The sequence below is a fragment of the Ranitomeya imitator genome, chromosome 5 (genome assembly GCF_032444005.1).
Source record: "Ranitomeya imitator isolate aRanImi1 chromosome 5, aRanImi1.pri, whole genome shotgun sequence".
NCBI lineage: Eukaryota > Metazoa > Chordata > Amphibia > Anura > Dendrobatidae > Ranitomeya > Ranitomeya imitator.
The window spans coordinates 443,693,081-443,712,345 of NC_091286.1; the positions used below are offsets into that span (position 1 = coordinate 443,693,081).

Sequence of the window (19,265 nt, forward strand, 5' to 3'; positions counted from 1 at the left end):
TTTGTTCGTCGGGTCGGTGCAATTACAGTGATACCAGATTTATATTATTTTCTTAAGATTTGCTATTTTTGCAGGGCTTGTTTTTTGCAGCACAGTTTGGCGTTTTCATTTATACAATGTTTTTGTTTTACATACAAAAAAGTGAATAAAAAGCGATAAAAATTCGTAAGTATGAAGAAAAAGTTACATTTTTGTCATATTTGTTTTATTTTTGCGGCATTCACCATATGAAATCTATAACATGCCAGTTTTATAGAGCGGTCTTCCGGGTGCGGCGATACCAATTGTGTACGTCTGTGTTTATTTTTGTTTTATCACAAACGCTGCATTTTGAGTGGTGAACCAGCTCTTCGTGATTTGTGGGCTCCTTTTCTGGTGTGGTTTTTTTTTTAATTACTTTTTTACATATTTTGTGTAACTTTTTCACTTAGTCTAACTGTGGGACTCACATGTGGGAAATCACATAACCTCAGGGTACCATGGTAACCATTGGGACCCACGATTCTCATCTCGGGGGGTCTGATGGTTACATAAGGGGTCTTGTGTGTATTTAAGGGGTTAACTGACCCTGATCGGCATCAAAACCGGCCGTGGCTGTTCCTGCAGGGTGCCTGCTGCTAGAATTTCAGCCTCGTACCAGCGCTATACTCTTACTTCTCAGCTCTGTTAAAAAGCAGCGCTGAGGAGTAAAGCTATTTAATGACTGCCGTTAAAAGGCGTATTGGCTGTTAAGGGGAAATGTAAATGTTTTGGAGTGGTCTAGTCAAAGCACAGACCTTAATTTAATACTTTTGCACGTGCTGCATCTACCAGGATTTGCCCAGATAGGGGGACATTTATACCAGGATGGGCCCAGATGAGGAACATACAGTATACACCAGGAAGGGGCCCAGGATAAGGGACAGATATATCAGTATGGGCCCGGGATGGGAGACATATATACCAGGAAGGGGCCCAGGATGGTGGACATTACTATATGAGGGAGGGGGAGCAACATGTATGTACTTCTGGGAGAGCTTAGATGCCCCATATTCATCCGATGCTCGGTGGGTGCGAACAAGTTTTAACTGATGTTTATCAGGGGTCCTAAGATTTGATGCTTGAAAGGACGTATCCTGCTATTCTTTCCACATGGAATATTTGAAAATGACTCTTGTATAGTCAGACGACCTATGTAACTAAATTTGTAGCTTTTTTTTTTTACAGTTTTTTAATATCTTGCAGCATTTGTAAAGTATTGTGGATCGGTGGGGATCCAATTACCAGAACAGAGTGCTCAACTTAAGTGCTCACAAAGTGGTGTACAATCCCATTGAGCCCTCGTGTGGCATGCTTGCCAGTGTATAAACGAAGCGTTTCTGCCCAGTCATTTGAGTTATTGGTAGGGGTCTAAGGACTTGAGCCCCATCAATCAAGTTCAGCATTTCAAGATTTAGTGAAAAATTTAGTTACTTTAAAGATGCCTGTTTGCGGTTTGACAGCAAAGCCCAAACTCAAAAAGACCGCACATGACACTAAGGAGTGGTGGAAGCCTTATTGCAATTTTCCCCTTTTTGCCCAATCTTTTATTTAACACTGAACTGCTCCTTTTGATTTGTGAATTGAAAAGTGACAAATCTGAACGATTGTCTCCACTGCTGTTTCTGTGGGCAGACATTCTAAATGACCCTAATGAGCATGGTTGGCGTTTCCCTGGAGTAGACACTAAAGGCACAGAGGACACAAATATTTATAGCCGTTTAACAGCAGCATGAGAAGTGGTAATTGTCTGCTGTAATGATGGAGCTGTGGAAGAAAGCTTCTCTCCAGCACCTAGCCATGCGGTTACAATCTTGACCCCTTTTCTCTTGGTTTGAGCATGCATGCTTCAGACAAGGCTCTGCTCCACTGTGTTTTCTTGACCTGCTGACAATCCTTTCACTCCCCATCTGTTAAACTTTCCTTGTAGAACAGTAGATGCCCTCCCTTTTATAAATCTTTCCTTCCAGGTGATAATTGACGCTCTGTCTCATTGACGGCAGCCTGGGTGGTTTCTTTTTCTCTTATTTTTTTCTGCTTCCTAAACTTTTAACGCTTATCTTATGAACTTGGTGCAGGGGGAGACAAGCACACATAAGATGATAATGAAAGGTGCAGATGAGAAGGGAGATATTGCTCACCTGAAAAAGCTGTGATTGTCCCAACGCCGATAATTGCCCAGGAATATTACAGCTGCTGCAGGTCAGTCGGCAAATGAAAGTAAACCCCCTTTTGCATATCAATTCTTAGAAAAAAAAGATTGCCTTTCAAAGTAGCCCGCTCTGCTGTAGAGAAGTAGCAGTTCCAGTATGGAATAGTAATTTCCTAGTCCTTTTTTTATTTTTGTTTGCGTTTCGCACTTTTTTTTTATTTTGTTTTTGAAAATGTGGTGCTGGTACTAAACCGGTAAAAATAAAAACTACTAAATTATTCCATTCTGGAAAAGCTTCCTCTCTACAGGAGCGCTGTCTCCTTTGTAACATCAATCTTTGGGGTTTTTTTTTTTCTACTAACCATTTCTCCACTTTGATTCTGTCAGTTTTATCCTTCCTGTTTCCATCTATATTTTTAGTGTTTTGAGGGCAGAGGGCTGTACCCCAAGGCTCTGAGATGAGCTCAGTGGCACAGTTCATTACTAGTGATGAGCATATATGCTCGGATAAGGTCTTATCTGAGCATGCTCAGGTGCTAACACAGTGTCTTTGGGTTGCTCGAAAAATATATCCGAGTCTCAGCAGCTGCACATCTCATGGATGTAAGACAGTGCTCCCCAACTCCGGTCCTCAAGAGCCACCAACAGGTCACGTATTCAAGATTTTCCCTTCACCATGACAGCACCGTACGTGAGAGATGGCATCCACCTGCAGCAGAGATAAAAGAAGGGGGTGGCACCTTTCTCCTCAGTTTTGGTTTCCTGTTCCTGCAGGTGGATGCCTGTGGCAGAGCGCTTACCTCCAGAGGGATCTCCCTCTGATGATCTCCAGTCTGGAGGCTGAGGTTCACGGTGGGGGGCAGCCGTACTCGGCGGTATCACGTACGGTGCTGTCAGGGAATCCTGAGCCTGAGGGAGCTGCTGCATGCCGCGCCTCATCCCCCCGCTAGACTCCCCGGCGTCCGCTCTGTTCAGGAGGCTGGTCCGGGAGAGGGGCGTGTCTTTCACTGACGCCGGTCGCACAGGAAGTGACATCACACGCCGGAGGAACCGGTGTGCTGGACACTTCTGGGCGGAAGTTGCTCCAGAGGCGCGCACACCGCTCCTGCCTAATAAAGGGAAAAGTGAATGCGGCAACTGCCTCCCAAAAATGGCAGAGCCCGCAGCAGATCCTGACATACCGGCGGTACCTGTACCCAAGATGAATGAAGAGGCACAAGCTACTGGGGTACCCAGGGTCCTGGAGGGGTGAGTGCCTTTGTAAGGCAAGACACACATACTGATGTCCTTTACAGCATGTGTTTTTTAGGGAAGGAAAGCTACCTCAAAACAGAAGAATAGGGCTTGTGCACTATACAAAGAAACCCTCCCTAGACTGTACAGCAAACAAATCTGCCAGTCATGCATTGATAAAACAGTAACATAGTAACATAGTTAGTAAGGCCGAAAAAAGACATTTGTCCATCCAGTTCAGCCTATATTCCATCATAATAAATACCCAGATCTACGTCCTTCTACAGAACCTAATAATTGTATGATACAATATTGTTCTGCTCCAGGAAGACATCCAGGCCTCTCTTGAACCCCTCGACTGAGTTCGCCATCACCACCTCCTCAGGCAAGCAATTCCAGATTCTCACTGCCCTAACAGTAAAGAATCCTCTTCTATGTTGGTGGAAAAACCTTCTCTCCTCCAAACGCAAAGAATGCCCCCTTGTGCCCGTCACCTTCCTTGGTATAAACAGATCCTCAGCGAGATATTTGTATTGTCCCCTTATATACTTATACATGGTTATTAGATCGCCCCTCATTCGTCTTTTTTCTAGACTAAATAATCCTAATTTCGCTAATCTATCTGGGTATTGTAGTTCTCCCATCCCCTTTATTAATTTTGTTGCCCTCCTTTGTACTCTCTCTAGTTCCATTATATCCTTCCTGAGCACCGGTGCCCAAAACTGGACACAGTACTCCATGTAGCAGAAGAGTTTTCTTCCCTATTGCAGAATATTATAGCCATCATCCGGGAGGAAGTTAAATCAACTGTTAAAGAACAATTAAAACACCATGCAACAAAGGAAACTCCTCCCCCTCCCCCAACAAGTGTCCAGAGGTCTGATGTAGATTCAGGAGAAGAGCCGGGAGAATTAACCCCCTCTGATGCCTCAGACCTGGACTCCTCAGATGAGGAGTATGGCCGCCCTTATTTTCAATCCGAAGATATTGGAAAATTGCTCAAACTTGTTAGGGTGACTATGGGGGTGGAAACCCCTAGAAAGCCACGATCAATTCAGGACACTATGTTCAGCAATCTGGAGGGGAAAAAGCGCAATTTTTTTCCCCTTTCATCATGATATTATCTTAAATATGATCAAAAGAGAGTGGAAAAAAACAAATAAAAAGATATCTATCCCTCAGGCAGTAAAACACAAATACCCTTTTGACGAAGAGGTCTGTGAAAAGTGGGAAAAGGCTCCTAACTTAGATGCAGCCATTGCTAGTACCTCTAAAGGAGTAGCGCTACCATTTGAGGACATGGGAGCCCTAAGAGATCCCCTTGACAAGAAAGCAGATTTTCTGAAATCAGCCTGGGAGGCAGCGACATGGTCGTTTAAACTCGGGGTGGCCGCCACTTGCACAGCACGTGCTATGATTAAAGGTACCTTCACACATAACGATATTGTTGCTTTTTGTGACGTAGCAACGATATCGTTAATGAAATCGTTATGTGTGACAGCGACCAACGATCAGGCCCCTGCTGGGAGATCGTTGGTCGCTGAATAAAGTCCAGAACTTTATTTCGTCGCTGGACTCCTGCTGACATCGCTGAATCGGCGTGTGTGACACCGATCCAGCGATGTCTTCACTGGTAACCAGGGTAAACATCGGGTAACTAAGCGCAGGGCCGCGCTTAGTAACCCGATGTTTACCTTGGTTACCATCCTAAAAGTAAAAAAAAACAAACAGTACATACTTACCTACAGCCGTCTGTCCTCCAGCGCTGTGCTCTGCACTCCTCCTGCACTGGCTGTGAGCGTCGGTCAGCCGGAAAGCAGAGCGGTGACGTCACCGCTCTGCTTTCCGGCCGCTGTGCTCACAGACAGTGCAGGAGGAGTGTAGAGAAGCTGAGCGCCGGGGACAGACAGCGGTAGGTAAGTATGTACTGTTTGTTTTTTTTTACTTTTACGCAGGTAACCAGGGTAAACATCGGGTTACTAAGCGCGGCCCTGCGCTTAGTAACCCGATGTTTACCCTGGTTACCCGGGGACCTCGGGATCGTTGGTCGCTGGAGAGCTGTCTGTGTGACGGCTCTCCAGCGACCAAACAGTGACGCTGCAGCGATCGACATCGTTGTCGGTATCGCTGCAGCGTCGCTGAGTGTGAAGGTACCTTTAGATGAAATCCTAGAGAAGGCATCGGACAAGAAAAAATGTTTTCCGCCTCCTCCCTTTCCTAAATGCCGGTGGGATACGTCTCGCTCGTCCTTTTGTGGGTCCGGATATAGAGGAGGCCGATCGGAGGATAGGTCCATACGGGGCAGACCCTGGATAGAGAGCGAATTCCTCTTCAGTAAGCCTCCCCCCAAACCTGACCCCAAACACCAATGACGCCAAAATCCCAGTGGGGGGAAGACTCCGATTGGTCGTCCACCACTGGGCAGCATTACCAGATTCTCAATTGGTAACAAGCTTATTGTCGGAAGGTCTACGGTTCAAATTCTCCAGCCCCCCGCCAAGTCGCATGATAATGACTCAGGTGGCCGAAAAAAAATCAGGCCACACTAGAGAGAGAGGTCCATCTCCTCATACAAAAGGGGTCCTAATAAGAGTACCTCACCAGGTATTTTGAAAACATTCATTTTACAAACACAACACAAAAAATTGGACCTAATTATAAAAATTATAAAATCTTAGTTGCTAGAAGCTAAAGATTAGGCGTCCCAATAAAAGGACATTGGTAGATAATGGGTTAAAGGCACTAAACCTCTATATTCAAGCGGAGAGCTTCAAAATGGAAACTCTAAGAACAGCAATAAAAGTACTTGACCCAGACTGTTACATGGCAGTAATAGATCTTACAGATGCTTACTACCATCTGCCAATTGCTGGCCAACATCAACAGTACCTAAGATTAGTGGTAAACATTGCAAAAATTACCACCCATCTGCAATACCAATGCCTTCCGTTCGGGGTGGCTATAGCTCTGCGTATATTTACAAAAATTATTTTCTAAGTAGCGTATTTTATCAGAAAGGAAGATATAATACTGGTACCCTATTTGGACGATTTTCTTGTAATAGCAGACAACAAAGAAAATTGCGTAAAAACAGTCACGAGAGTACTGGCGGTACTGACCAAGCTAGGCTGGATAGTAAACCTAAAAAAACCTTAATTAGTCCCAGCTCAGACTCAAGAATTCGTCGGGATCCAATTAGTTTCAAACAGGAGTGTGTCCTCCCGCAAAGGAAAATTCAAGCCATTCAACAAAAAATACAACTGTTCCAACTGGGACATCCCATTTCGCTACGGAAGGCAATGTCACTCTTGGGTGTTCTAACAGCAACAATCCCAGCGACTCGGTGGGTGCAAGCCCACACGAGAGAATTGCAATGGCAGATACTATCCGAGCAAACGAAAAATCCATACAACTTGAATCGGAAAATTCTATCACCAAGAGTTCAAGACTCATTAAGATGGTGGCTGAGAACAGAAAATTTATACAACGCGGTGCCTTGGTCAGTGCAGAATCCAGTGGCGCTAACGACCGATGCAAGTCCATGGGGGGTGGGGAGCACACCTAGAGCGTCAAGTCCTACGGGGTCAATGGGGGGCCTCAATGAGAGCAGCATCTTCCAGTCTAAAAGAACTGTCAGTGGTGAGGCAAGCACTTCTTCATATAGGGGAAAAAATACAGGGAAAACATGTGGTGGTGTTGTCAGACAACAACACAACTATAGCCTAAATAAATCGGTAATGGGGAGCAAGATCAGCATCCCTTATGGCAGAAGCCGAAGAACTGTTCATATGGGCAGAAAACAACCTTCTTTCCTTAGTGGGAACATACTTATAAGGGTCAGAGAATCTGGTAGCTCATTTCTTAAGCCGTCACATATTACATCAAGGAGAGTGGTCCCTGAACCAGGAAATATTTGGGAAAATCTGTGCCAGCTGGGGCACTCCAGAAATAGACTTGTTTGCCAAAAAAGAAAATCGGAAGGTGAGGAAGTTCTACTCTGTGAACCCAAGAGAACACCCGGACGGAGTGGGTGCGCTTCTGTAACGATGGAACTTTTGTCTAGCATATGCGTTTCCCCCGATACCTTTAATCCCGACAGTCCACCAGAAAATTCGGGAAGTCATGGCACGAGTAATCCTTGTCGCTCTTTTGGCCAAAAAGGGCATGGTTCACGTTGCTCAGACGCATGTCTATCTCTGAGCCATGGATCCTTCCAGATCCTCCGAAACTCCTACACCAGGGACCAGTACAACACCCTCAAGTACACAGGCTCCATCTCATCGCCTGGAACTTGAGGGGGCTCCTACTAGCAAAGGGATTCTCGAACCCTTTGGTGACCACGTTGCTCACCAGCAGGAAAAAGGTCACTACAGACAAATACCAAAACATTTGGCAGAAATTCCTGGAATTCTCAGGGCGACAATTGTCCGAAACAAGCCAAGAAATTCCAGTAAAAGAAATTCTAGAATTTCTTCAAAAATGGTTAGAAAGGGGGCTATCTACTAGAACCTTAAAAGTGCAAGTCTCCGCCCTGGATGCGTTGTTTGATCAAAAACTTGCTGACCACCCTTGGGTCTATAGGTTCATCTGGGCCTCCTTTTGCAGCCAGACCCTCAAAATTACTACCTAAGGTGGCTCCCTGGGATCTAAATTTAGTTTTAAATGCCCCAACTCCCCCCCCCCCTTCCCCCCCCCACCTTTGTGCCTCTCTCTTCTATTTCAATAACTCTAAAAACGGTCCTCCTGGTTGCCCTAAGTTCAGCTTGACGTACCTGCGAGCTGCAAGCTATTTTGATAAATCCCCCTTACACTACCTTTCAGAATGACAAAGTGATTATTAAAACTGACCCGGCCTTCCTTCCAATGGTCAACTCAAAATTCTATAGAGACTAGGAAATAATTTTGCCCTCATTTTGTCCTCAACCAGAATCCCAGGGAGAACAAACCTTCCATGGTCTTGATGTCAGACGCTGCCTGCTTCAATACATAGAAGCCACAAAAACTTGGCGTCAGTCATCAGCCCTTTTAGTCTCCTTCCAGGGGACAAACAGGGGAAAAAGGGCCTCAAGGTCAACTATTGCATGGTGGTTGCGTGCGGCTATTTCACTTTCATATTCTTCCTCTGGTCAAGTTCCGCCACTGGATGTTACGGCTCACTCCACGTGTGCTATCGCCACATCCTGGGCAGAAAGGGCAAATGCTTCAGAGGAACAGATTTGTAGAGCGGCGGTATGGTCTTCACCCTCCACCTTCTTTCGACATTATAGGCTAGACTTAGGTCTGTCAAACCTTTCTTTTGGGAGGAAAGTGCTATCTGCTGTTGTCCCACCCTAGGAGTCTTTCTAGTTCTTCCTCTCATGTACGGTGCTGTCATGGTTAAGGGAAAAAATTATAATTACTGGTAATTTCATTTTCCAGAACCATGACAGCACTGCATTAATTCCCACCCTATCTTGGTGATGGTTGTGTGATGCACAAAAAAAAGGGGGGGAATATGCATATATAGAAACAAATAAGTGACTATACAAAATGAGTGTAACAGACGTGTGCATACTAACAAGGCAGTTATCTTCCATACTCTGAAACAAACTGAGGAGAGAGGTGTCGCCCCCTTCTTTTATCTCTGCTGCAGGTTTCCTGTTCCTGGGGGCGGATGCCATCTCTCACATATGGTGCTGTCATGGTTCTGGAAAATCCTTAGTATTGCACAGGTGATGTAATTCTTGCCTTTCCAGGTAATGCAATTATCACCTGGGCAATACTAAGGAAATCCTGAAAACATGACCTGTTGGTGGCTCTTGAGGACCGGAGTTGGGGAACACTGCTGTAAGACAATACCATCACATGCTGGGATTGCCTGACAAACATATTTTCCGAACGCACTCGATTAGCACCCAAGCATGCTCTGATAGCACCTTATCTAATCATGTTCGCTCATCACTATTCATTACCATTGACTACACTGTGTGCAGATTAGGCAAGTTGTATTTTAGAGGATTATTTTTATTATTGATCAACAACTAATGTTCTCAATCAACCCAAAAGACTCATAAATATCAAAGCTTAATATTTTTGGAAGTTGGCGTGGTTTTTTTTTTTAGATTTGGCTATCTTAGGAGGATATCTGTTTGTGCAGGTAAATATTACTGTGCAGAATTATTAGGCAACGTAATAAAAACCAGATATATTCCAATCTCACTTGTTTATTGTCACCAGGTAAACCATTATAACTGCAAAAAATTTAGAAATAAACATTTCTGACATGCAAAAACAAAACCCCCAAAAATGAGTGCCCGATATAGCCACTTTTCATATGACACTCAACAGCCTTCCATCCATAGATTGTCAGTTGCTTGATCTGTTTACGATCAACATTGCGTGCAGCAGCCACCACAGCCTCCCAGACACTGTTCCGAGAGGTGTACTGTTTTCCCTCCCTCTAGATCTCACATTTTATGAGGGACCACAGGTTCTCTATGGGGTTCAGATCAGGTAAACAAGGGGGCCATGTCATTATTTTTTCTTTTTTGAGACCTTTACTGGCCAGCCACGCTGTGGAGTAGTTGGAGGCATGTGATGGAGCATTGTCCTGCATGAAAATCATGTTTTTCTGGAACGATACCGACTTCTTCCTGTACCACTTTTTTGAAGAAGTTGTCTTCCAGAAACTGGCAGTAGGTCTGGGAGTTGAGCTTCACTCCATCCTCAACCCGAAAAGGTCCCACAAGTTAATCTTTGATGATACCAGCCCATACCAGTACCCCACCTCCACCTTGCTGGCGTCGGAGTGGAGCTCTCTGCCCTTTACTGATCCAGCCTCTGGCCAATCAAGAGTCACTCTCATTTCATCAGTCCATAAAACCTTTGAAAAGTCAGTCTTAAGATATTTCTTGGCCCAGTCTTGACATTTTATCTTATGTTTCTTGTTCAAAGGTGGTCGTTTTTCAGCCTTCCTTACCTTGGCCATGTCACGGAGTATCGCACACCTTATGCTTTTTGTTACTCCAGTAACGTTGCAGCTCTGAAATTGGCCAAACTGGTGGCAAATGGCATCTTGGCAAATCACCCTTGATTTTTCTCAATTCATGGGCAGTTATTTTGCGCCTTTTTTGCCCAACATGCTTCTTGCGACCCTGTTGGCTATTTGCCATGAAACGCTTGATTGTTCGGTGATCACGGTTCAAAAGTTTGGCAATTTCAAGACTGCTGCATCCCTCTGCAAGACATCTCACAATTTTGGACTTTTCAGAGCCTGTCAAATCTCTCTTCTGACCCATTTTGCCAAAGGAAAGGAAGTTGCCTAATAATTAAGCACACCATATATAGGGTTTTGATGTCATTTGACAACACTCCTCCTCATTACAGAGATGCAGATCACCTGATTTACTTAATTGGTAGTTGGCTCTCAAGCCTGAACAGCTTGGAGTAGGACAACATGTATAAAAAGTATCATGTGATCAAAATACAACTTGCCCAATAATTCTGCACACCGTGTATATCCAAGTATTTACAGTATTGCCTTGTGGAGCTTCTCTAAGGGATGACTAAAGTGGTCGGTACACACCCTTCCAGCTCGTGCATCATGCGTGGGTTTCCGAACTCTTCCTGTTCATCATGCCGACAGTAGAAGATAAGCGCAGGATGAGGCCTGTACCAGCCAGCTGCTGTTTGCTGTTATGGGGGTGGTAGCCATCTTCCCTTTTTAGCAATAAGATCAGAAGTTTCTTTCCATGTAGGACGTTTGCTCACTCTCTGAATTGCCATTGTTCTTTCATTTACATCCCCTATTTTATACTTTTATCTGTTCTGTTTGGTCTGTCTAAATAGCAGTAGTAATAAATAGTTTTGTAAGGACCTTGGCTGCTGTTTTCCGCTCTTGTGTTCAGTTGCAGGCCTGTTAGGCAATATGTAAGCAGCGTTCTTTGTTGCTATCCACATAGGAAGGAGGATAGTATTGTCTTGTTTGATTACAAAACACTTCATACCTTCAAACGAATGTCCATCCAATGCATGTGTGCAACGAGCTCGAACATCCAGCCATCACTTCATGTAGTTTTTCTTATGTTATATTACATTAATATTCTGCTGACAGCCAGCAGGAAATTGACGCTCCCAAAACTGCTTTTCTCTATTACATAGTCCTTGTATGAAGGTAACGACTCTGGTAATGGTGCCTTCACTTCACCCAATAGACTCACAATTAGGTGGGAAGAGATCTTGGTCACTAGCCTCACTTTTAGAGGAAGCAACTTGGATATAAAAGGAATATTTGGAAATACATATACGGTAGTTTAACCATTTGATCACATAATTCTTCAATATTGTTATCCTGGAGAACCCATTTAAAGTGATTGTGCAATAATGTACAACCTTAGCGTAATTTGTCCAATCTACAGCAAAAAAAATCATACTCCCCTCCTGAACCAGCTGCATTCATCTGATGTCACCACTGTGTCTCCCAGTGTCCTCATGCCCACTACAGTCAGTAAGCGCTCATCCACTCCAGCCTTCTGTATTCCGTGACCGCCAGGAGATCCGGTGGAGAGATGGCAGTATGCTTTTTTTTTCCTGCAGTAGATTGGAGTCTGTAAGAAATGGTTGTCCATTAGTGTACAAATCCTTTAATTCTGTTCATGGATATTTTAACTGTGAAACACCATTTTTTTACTTGTAAGAGGGAATCAAAGCCTCAATGTACATTTTCCCAGCGAGAATCTGCAAATTCTAGAAGACAAGTGTGATTAAAAAGTTTGTTTTTTAAATAAATCGGTTATTACGGTAACTATAATGTTTATGTCCATTGTCCTATTTTGCTGAAATTAACGTATTTATTTAATAAGACAAGCTTGGTCATAGCTTTAGATTTCTATTAGTGCTTGGGGTTTTTTAGTCTTTGAATGGAAAAGGTCTGATATTGGGTTAATAATATCTTTTAAGTTCGCTATGTTCAGGTTGACTGGTATGAGTTTCTGCTGTGGAGAATAAAGATATTATGTTAAAAGAGAAGTCAAGGATTAGTGATTGTTCATCGTCATCCCTTCGGTACTGTAGAGGAACAGGTGCTGTTTGGATACATAATTTTAGGGTAACGTGACCCTTGTCCATTGCGCTTGTTTAAGCCCCAAGGACCTTAAATGCATTGAAAAATCCACTTCAAAAAGATTCTTTTTCCTTTACTGAACTATCGAATATGTTGCATTAAGTGTGATGACATGTTTTTGATAACCAACCGTTCTAATAGTCTCTGTACTCTCAATCCTCCGTTATAATTCAGAGGGAGATAGCTTTTCCATACTGGATACCATATATTAGGATATTTAGGGGAATTCCTTTTAATGTTTTCTTTTATCTCCCTTTAGAAAAAGTACGAGAAATCCAGGAAAAACTTGAAGCCTTTATTGAAGCCCTTCATCAAGAAAAATAGTTTAAATAGGTAACGGTTCCTCACTGTTGCTATTTGTTTTATAGATATTCTGTATTATGTCGTATATGTGTTTTACTACATTTTGTTTATTATTTATTTCCTCCTTTAGATAATACATTTACAGAAGAGAAACATAGATGTTGGTATTCATGGATTGCCGGCGTAAAGAAACCGTCTGAAGTAATGCCTTCTGTACTACTCAAGGCTGTAGGAGGAGGATGGACGTCCATGTGTTAGGTTTATGTTGATGACTGGCTACTTGAAGACATGTCACATGTTTCTAGAAGATTCCAGTGAGATCTGTCTACTTGTTGCTGCTTGTTCTGTGTTTGTGTTGTACATCGATTGCATTTTTACTCTAGAAAGAAATCTGGGTCATAACTCACCATTTGTACATACACCGTTAGCACTATTGTCCATTCTTTCCTTTCCGTGATGCAGGCTGCATGTTTAATGGTCACTCTGCTTTTTTATGAAATACTCAGCAGCAAACATAATGCTATACCCAGAATGAATTGAAAAGTTAAGCAATGCTTAAGGATTGAATGTGCAATTTAAATGGAATACGGAGTTGTACTCTCAGCCCTTATGTATAGCCCGAGCAAATTACATGTGTTTAGGGGAGAATTTGCAGAAAGTGGGGGTTTGTCCTCTTTTTCTTCTATAGGGCACTTATGTCATCTCAGATAACAACAATAAGTTTAAAAACTGATCAAAAAGCAGCAAATCAATTGTTTGGTTTAGCCACGTTGGGTAAAAGAGCATCTATGGAATTTATGATTCAATCATGTCACATAACTTTTTAAATGGTTGAAAAGGTTGTCAAAGGTAAAATGTGCAGAAATGTTCCCTCCTGTAACCCATCGGACCGTTATCAGCCATTTATTGCTGACGGCATCAGTCCTTCTATCACTATTGCATTATTAGATGCATTGCACATGCCATTACAATAAAGCTTAAATTAACCCCTATCTTCCTTTCCCATTGTTGATATATTTTGTGTCCTAAGATACTTGGGAAAGACTTGTGGTGTCTGCGGTAGTAGTGGCGGCTCTCTTAAACCAGGACTATTCTAACGATTGCTTTGTCATTAAGCACTTTTTTTTATGCTCTTGCACCTTTAGATTTTCTTAATTTTTCACAGCTTCATTTGACACGGCTTGGATAACGTTTTTACAGTCATTTAAATCACAACACTTAAAAAAAAAAAAAAAAAAATTGACAATTTTAATATGTCTTTAAAATCTCCTGCTGCTTTTTTTTTATGGGTCCGGAGAGATGGAGTTCATAGTGTTCTTTAATGCTGGCTTACTAACTTTAATGGGGCATTTCATTTCTACTCACTTCAAAATCAGGAAGGGAGCAGGGCTGGTGATGTCACAACTGCAAATACCCGCCGGGTCACATGAGTAAGATCCGATATCGGGCACATTTCCTCTGTCAGTAAACTTGATGTCACCTGATTCCTCCGCAGGCAGAAATGATCGAAGCTGAAATATTCTTTAAAGGGAACCTGACAGCTGATGCCTGCTGCCCAATCCCAGCATGTATGAGGCACTGGCTGTATGTTTGATTATGAAACGCTGCTGTGTTTCAGAAAAAAAAACATACTTCAATAGCCACCGGGAGCCAAGCCACGTTGTAAACTAGTAGGCCGGTACCTGTCAATCCAGGGCAGTGGACGTGGAGAAGCCACTGGGTATCTGCCTGTCTGTTTAGTTTATAGTTTGGCTCAGTCCCCGGTGGTTTACTAATTAGATTTTTTCCAAAATTCTTATTGGTAAGGCATTTTGATTGCAACATGCTATTTTTCCTTGTCTACATTAGGGCGCATTTACACTAGCTAATAATCATTCCTTTTAATACTCGTTTCCCAATTATTGACCAGTCTAAACAGGTCGCCAATCATTCGATGAACTAGCTTATTCGTCATGTGAGAGGATTTTTAAGCGTGCTAAAAAAAATTTGTTTTTGGCAGCACATTGTCCTTGTAAACAGCACCTGTGCTGCCGAGAACAAAGATAAGCTATATGTACAGAGCACATAGCATATTAACTATTTTTCTGTGCATATAGAAGTGCAGTCAGTCTGTCTAAACAGGCTACATATTAGCCAATTGCCTACTAACGGGCGTTTAATAGCCACAATTGGCAAGTATAAATACAGCCCCACAATACAAATTTGGCCTTAATCTGCAGATCTAAATATTGTCAGATAACCAGGTTTCTAGTGACACATTGATCTCCTTTCTGAAACTAGTTATCGGGTAAGATCTTGATGAGAAAACAGGTTGTTTGGAGCCTCCTGCTAGCTCAGCCATACCGGACATTGCCCTGGAGCATCACATCATAGTGGAAAAGCAGCTCGGCTGCAGTCTGGCCGGTCTTCTCCATATCTGTCTGCAATATGGAGCAGGTGTTTTTTTTTTTTTATGTGTTTAATTTATAACATTTTGCTTGGACAACATTTTGGACTGGTAGAAAAGTTCTGATACACACACCTTTCCAATTCCCTAGCCAATCTCATTGTAGGCCTTGCGTTGGAGCATCAGTGGAGCCAGAAACGAACATGTATTTGATATCACATCCATGATTTTCTCTCCAATGTGGAGAAAGTCATCTTCGCCAAATGGATGAAACCCTACTGTTTTTTTTTATTGATCTGATAAAAAATTACAATTAGAAAATAAAAAACCCATGGTCAGTTAAGCACAAATTCACATGGCAAATATATTTGGTTTCAGGTTAACAAACAGTGCCTCAACGATTTTATTTTGAGAGCTCCGTATTTCAAATAGTTTGATACTTTGCCAATTAAATCCTTCTTAAGATGCTTTTTGAGCATTTTTACAGTCACTTAATATCATAACTCCCGAAATGAAATGCCGTTTGTTCAGATTGCAGAACCTTCCTGTGTTTCACAGTTGTTTCCTGGATGAAATAAATATTGTAATGAATTTGTTTTGAGAAAAATATGACAGGTGTATACAGCATGATGTATTCGAAGAAACCCGAGATATTTATTAAATGCTATTGTAAATTGTCGGAAAGCAAAGCAATTAAATAAAAGAAAAAACTTTTTGACTGCATGTTATGTTTTGTTTTGTTTGTGTGTGTCATTATTTTGGCTATACACTCACTGTTCCTCTAAGAAATCTGTGGATTCCGACAACCTGTACCTCCACCGATCACTTGATGTAGACACAGTCTATAGAGCCTGCACAGCGCTGCTCACTGTGGCCATTCGCAGGTACTGCAGAACAGCTCCCATTCAAGGGGCTACGCTGGTGTGCGCCACTCGTCCGGAGCTCCTGATTCATGGAAAGGCATAGGCCTCTTCATGAATCAGGAGTATCTGACTCCAGCCCATCTCCTACTCAAGACCGGCGTGAAAAACAGCGGTCTTGATGTATCGGGCACCATATTTTTAGTAAACTCCTATGAATGGCGCTTGTAATAGACCTGCTTTGTATCAAATAGTCTGTTTTTACAGGGTACTCAACTAATTTATTTTCTTAGAAAACATTGCTGGAATTTCTATATAAAACCCTTAATCGTACATCAAAGGCCATATAAATTCTTGTTGTTTCTATGGTGAACAACATTTCTCGTTCGTTCTGAAAGGTTAATATTCATTTAATCCTCAAATCTTGCGTCCCTGGCATGGTTGAAAGAATTTAACATGTGCAAAATATTATTGGTAATGAACATATCTAGAAAATCAATTGACATGGTGGCAATTAAGCATATGCATTTTACAATACAACAGGTGCTTGAGAACGTAATAGGAAAATAAAATCCACTTTTCATTACATGTTTGAAAAGATCACAGGACAGTCTACGTTGATTAATCATCTTAGCGATTTCATCATTTCTGATCCTAGATTGGTGAGTGTTATTGTTAGAGAGCAGGTGCTGCAAAACTTTATCCAGTCTTTTAAATCTTTTGTGAAAAGTTTGTGCGAGAATTTGTAGTTAGAAGTATAGTTTATTTCTTAATTTTTAACATTGTGTAAATGTTCTTTTCTATAGAGTGGCTTAGCAATATGAACATCCAAATAACTGTATATCCGATGCTTCCAGCTCACTCAGTTGTATAGTGTTGATATTCTCAGTTTTGTAGATAAAAGGCTACAAAGTAAAAAGCAAAATTAAAAAAAATTAACAGGTACTACACTGTTTCTTTAGTTTCTATAAAAAAATACAAAAAGCATAGTAAATCTAAATGATGTAAGCGATGGCAATCTTTGTAAATCACTGCAAAAGGAAACAAAGGGCTTGTCCTCTTTCAGATGCACAACTTGGTGTAATGATGCACGAGACGAGGTAGACTGTGTAAGAAGCTCTTCTATTGGAAGGAAGACTGATTATACTTTGGCGCCTCCAAAACTTTTTCTACCGGATTCTCATATGAAAGACCAAAATGATGTCTACGCCTTACTAAACAGACCTAGATTGTTCCAAGACTTCTAAATTTGCAATGGAAGTCGATGCTAAAATTAAAAGTACCTCTTAATGGTCCTTTTTTTGGTCTCCTAAATCCAATTGATCTAGTTGAGTACGTTGCTGAGCTAACTATTGTTTCAGCCATAAAAAGCATTGTGCAACATATGATCACTGGTATGAAAACTCCCACCTGTGTTCCTCACCGGTGAAGCACTACGTTACACAATGCATTAATCAAAACTGGAAGCAACAAGCAAATGTAAATCGAGCCTGAGGGCTACATTAATGTGCAGATAATGCATAGAGACTATAGCAGATGCTAGCTAAACAAATATATATGCTAGTACCCAGGTGCATCGTGAATTCTTTGTATAGCCTTCCTAAACCTAGCATAAAATCCAATTGTAGAATGCATGGTATCTGGACAAAGGTCTGCACTCCATAACCAACATCTAATTTTTCAGTAGCCTATGGCCTTCTGACCCTAATGAGCTTGTCGGAATCAGTCTGTAGATTAGTTACTTGAGACCTACATGAAATGAGACTAAACATACATATCAGCTTGGCTAAATGATGTTTCCATAGACATTCCAACGCACATACAAACTCCTACACTACGATCAACTTGGAAACACTGAAGGTGCACTGCTCTTATTTGATAGGAGCACCCAAATCTCATTACCTTCCTTTATACTTTTCACCGGAGTTCCTTCCTGCAAAAGTAGATTATTAGTAGAAAAATTATAAAAACGTTCTACTTTATTTTACCGAAAAATAAAAAATATATATTATTTTTCCTTGCTACCATTATCCAGACGAAGGTGTCTGCTTCTCTGTCCCCTAAATTACATAAAAAATAGCCCAACTATGAAGCAATGAAAAAATGTGTTGCTAGAAACACCATAAAAGTATTTTTACCCTCTTGAACACTTCAAATTCCATGTAGTTACCAGTCTTGTCTACACACAGAGAATGAGAGCTTTATGCTTGTGTAAATGCCAAGAACAAGTCTGACGAACAAACACAAGTTCTACGTAGTCTGTAGTTCAGGTCATTCCCCCTGTTCACTACCAAGTCTAGGAATTGCATTTGTTTTGCAGAATGTTTTTTTTTTTCTCCTATAGCTGTTGCTTTGTGTAGTTATTTTTAATAAGGGATTATGCCCTAATATCAATAGAATATTCTGATTGCTACTTTCCTTGTTGTATCTTATCTTATGTTTCCCTATATGTGCATAGTTTACATTTTTTGGGGGGTGGAAAATGTGCAATAAAGGACTATACTTTTTCTAATTGACAAGACTTAAATCAGATACTGTAGATAAACTAGGACCTGATCAGGTCATGCTTATCAGATTCTGTCCTTCTATATTCTTCTTGCACTTCATTGCACTGCACACATAATGAAATCCTGATGCTACTTTGGAATGTATACCAGTATGTATGGTAAGTATAATCCTACCTGACCGAAGGCTCTGCTCAGTGTGAAACACAGATCCAGAAATATTTGGACAGTGACACAAGTTTTGGCATTTTAGCTGTTTACCGAAACATACACGATACAGTTTATACAGGGTGGAGCGCGGTAATTTGCTGATTTGGGAATGAAATAAAAAAATTATGATCATTAGAAAAATGTATTTTATATTTTAATTATACTGAACAGTAATGGAATTTTTAAATTACATGGTTTTAAATAGTGTATCTGGCAAATGTCGACCTTCGCTATCCACACACTGCTGCATACGTTTTCTGAAGTTTTCATGAACTCTAACAAGCATGTCCACTGGTATTCTGCCAATTTCAGCTTCAATATTGTTCCTTAGGTCTTCCAAGGTGTTGGGACGGTTGATATACACCTTAGACTTCAGGTAACCCCAAAGGAAAAAATCGCATGGGGCTAAATCTGGTGAGCGTGCTGGCCAGTTCACATCTCCCCTCAAAGAGATAAGCCGTCCAGGAAACATTTGCCTCAAACAATTCATGGTAACCCT

At 41.7% G+C, this 19,265-nt stretch overlaps 1 protein-coding gene across 8 annotated transcripts in view; it reads left to right on the plus strand.

The window, feature by feature from the left end:
- Positions 1-15,915, plus strand: part of OPA1 (OPA1 mitochondrial dynamin like GTPase) — a 165,737-nt gene extending 149,822 nt beyond the window's left edge. For 7 of the 8 annotated variants that reach the window (XM_069727167.1, XM_069727163.1, XM_069727166.1 and 4 more), the window contains 2 exons: positions 12,763-12,836; positions 12,937-14,026. In XM_069727167.1, the coding sequence (XP_069583268.1) occupies positions 12,763-12,827 (65 nt within the window). In that variant the 3' untranslated portion in view covers positions 12,828-12,836; positions 12,937-14,026. Of the gene's footprint in view, positions 1-12,762; positions 12,837-12,936 lie in introns of all 8 variants that reach the window. The other variant, XM_069727170.1, reaches the window with a different exon arrangement.
- Positions 15,916-19,265: the final 3,350 nt, after the last annotated feature.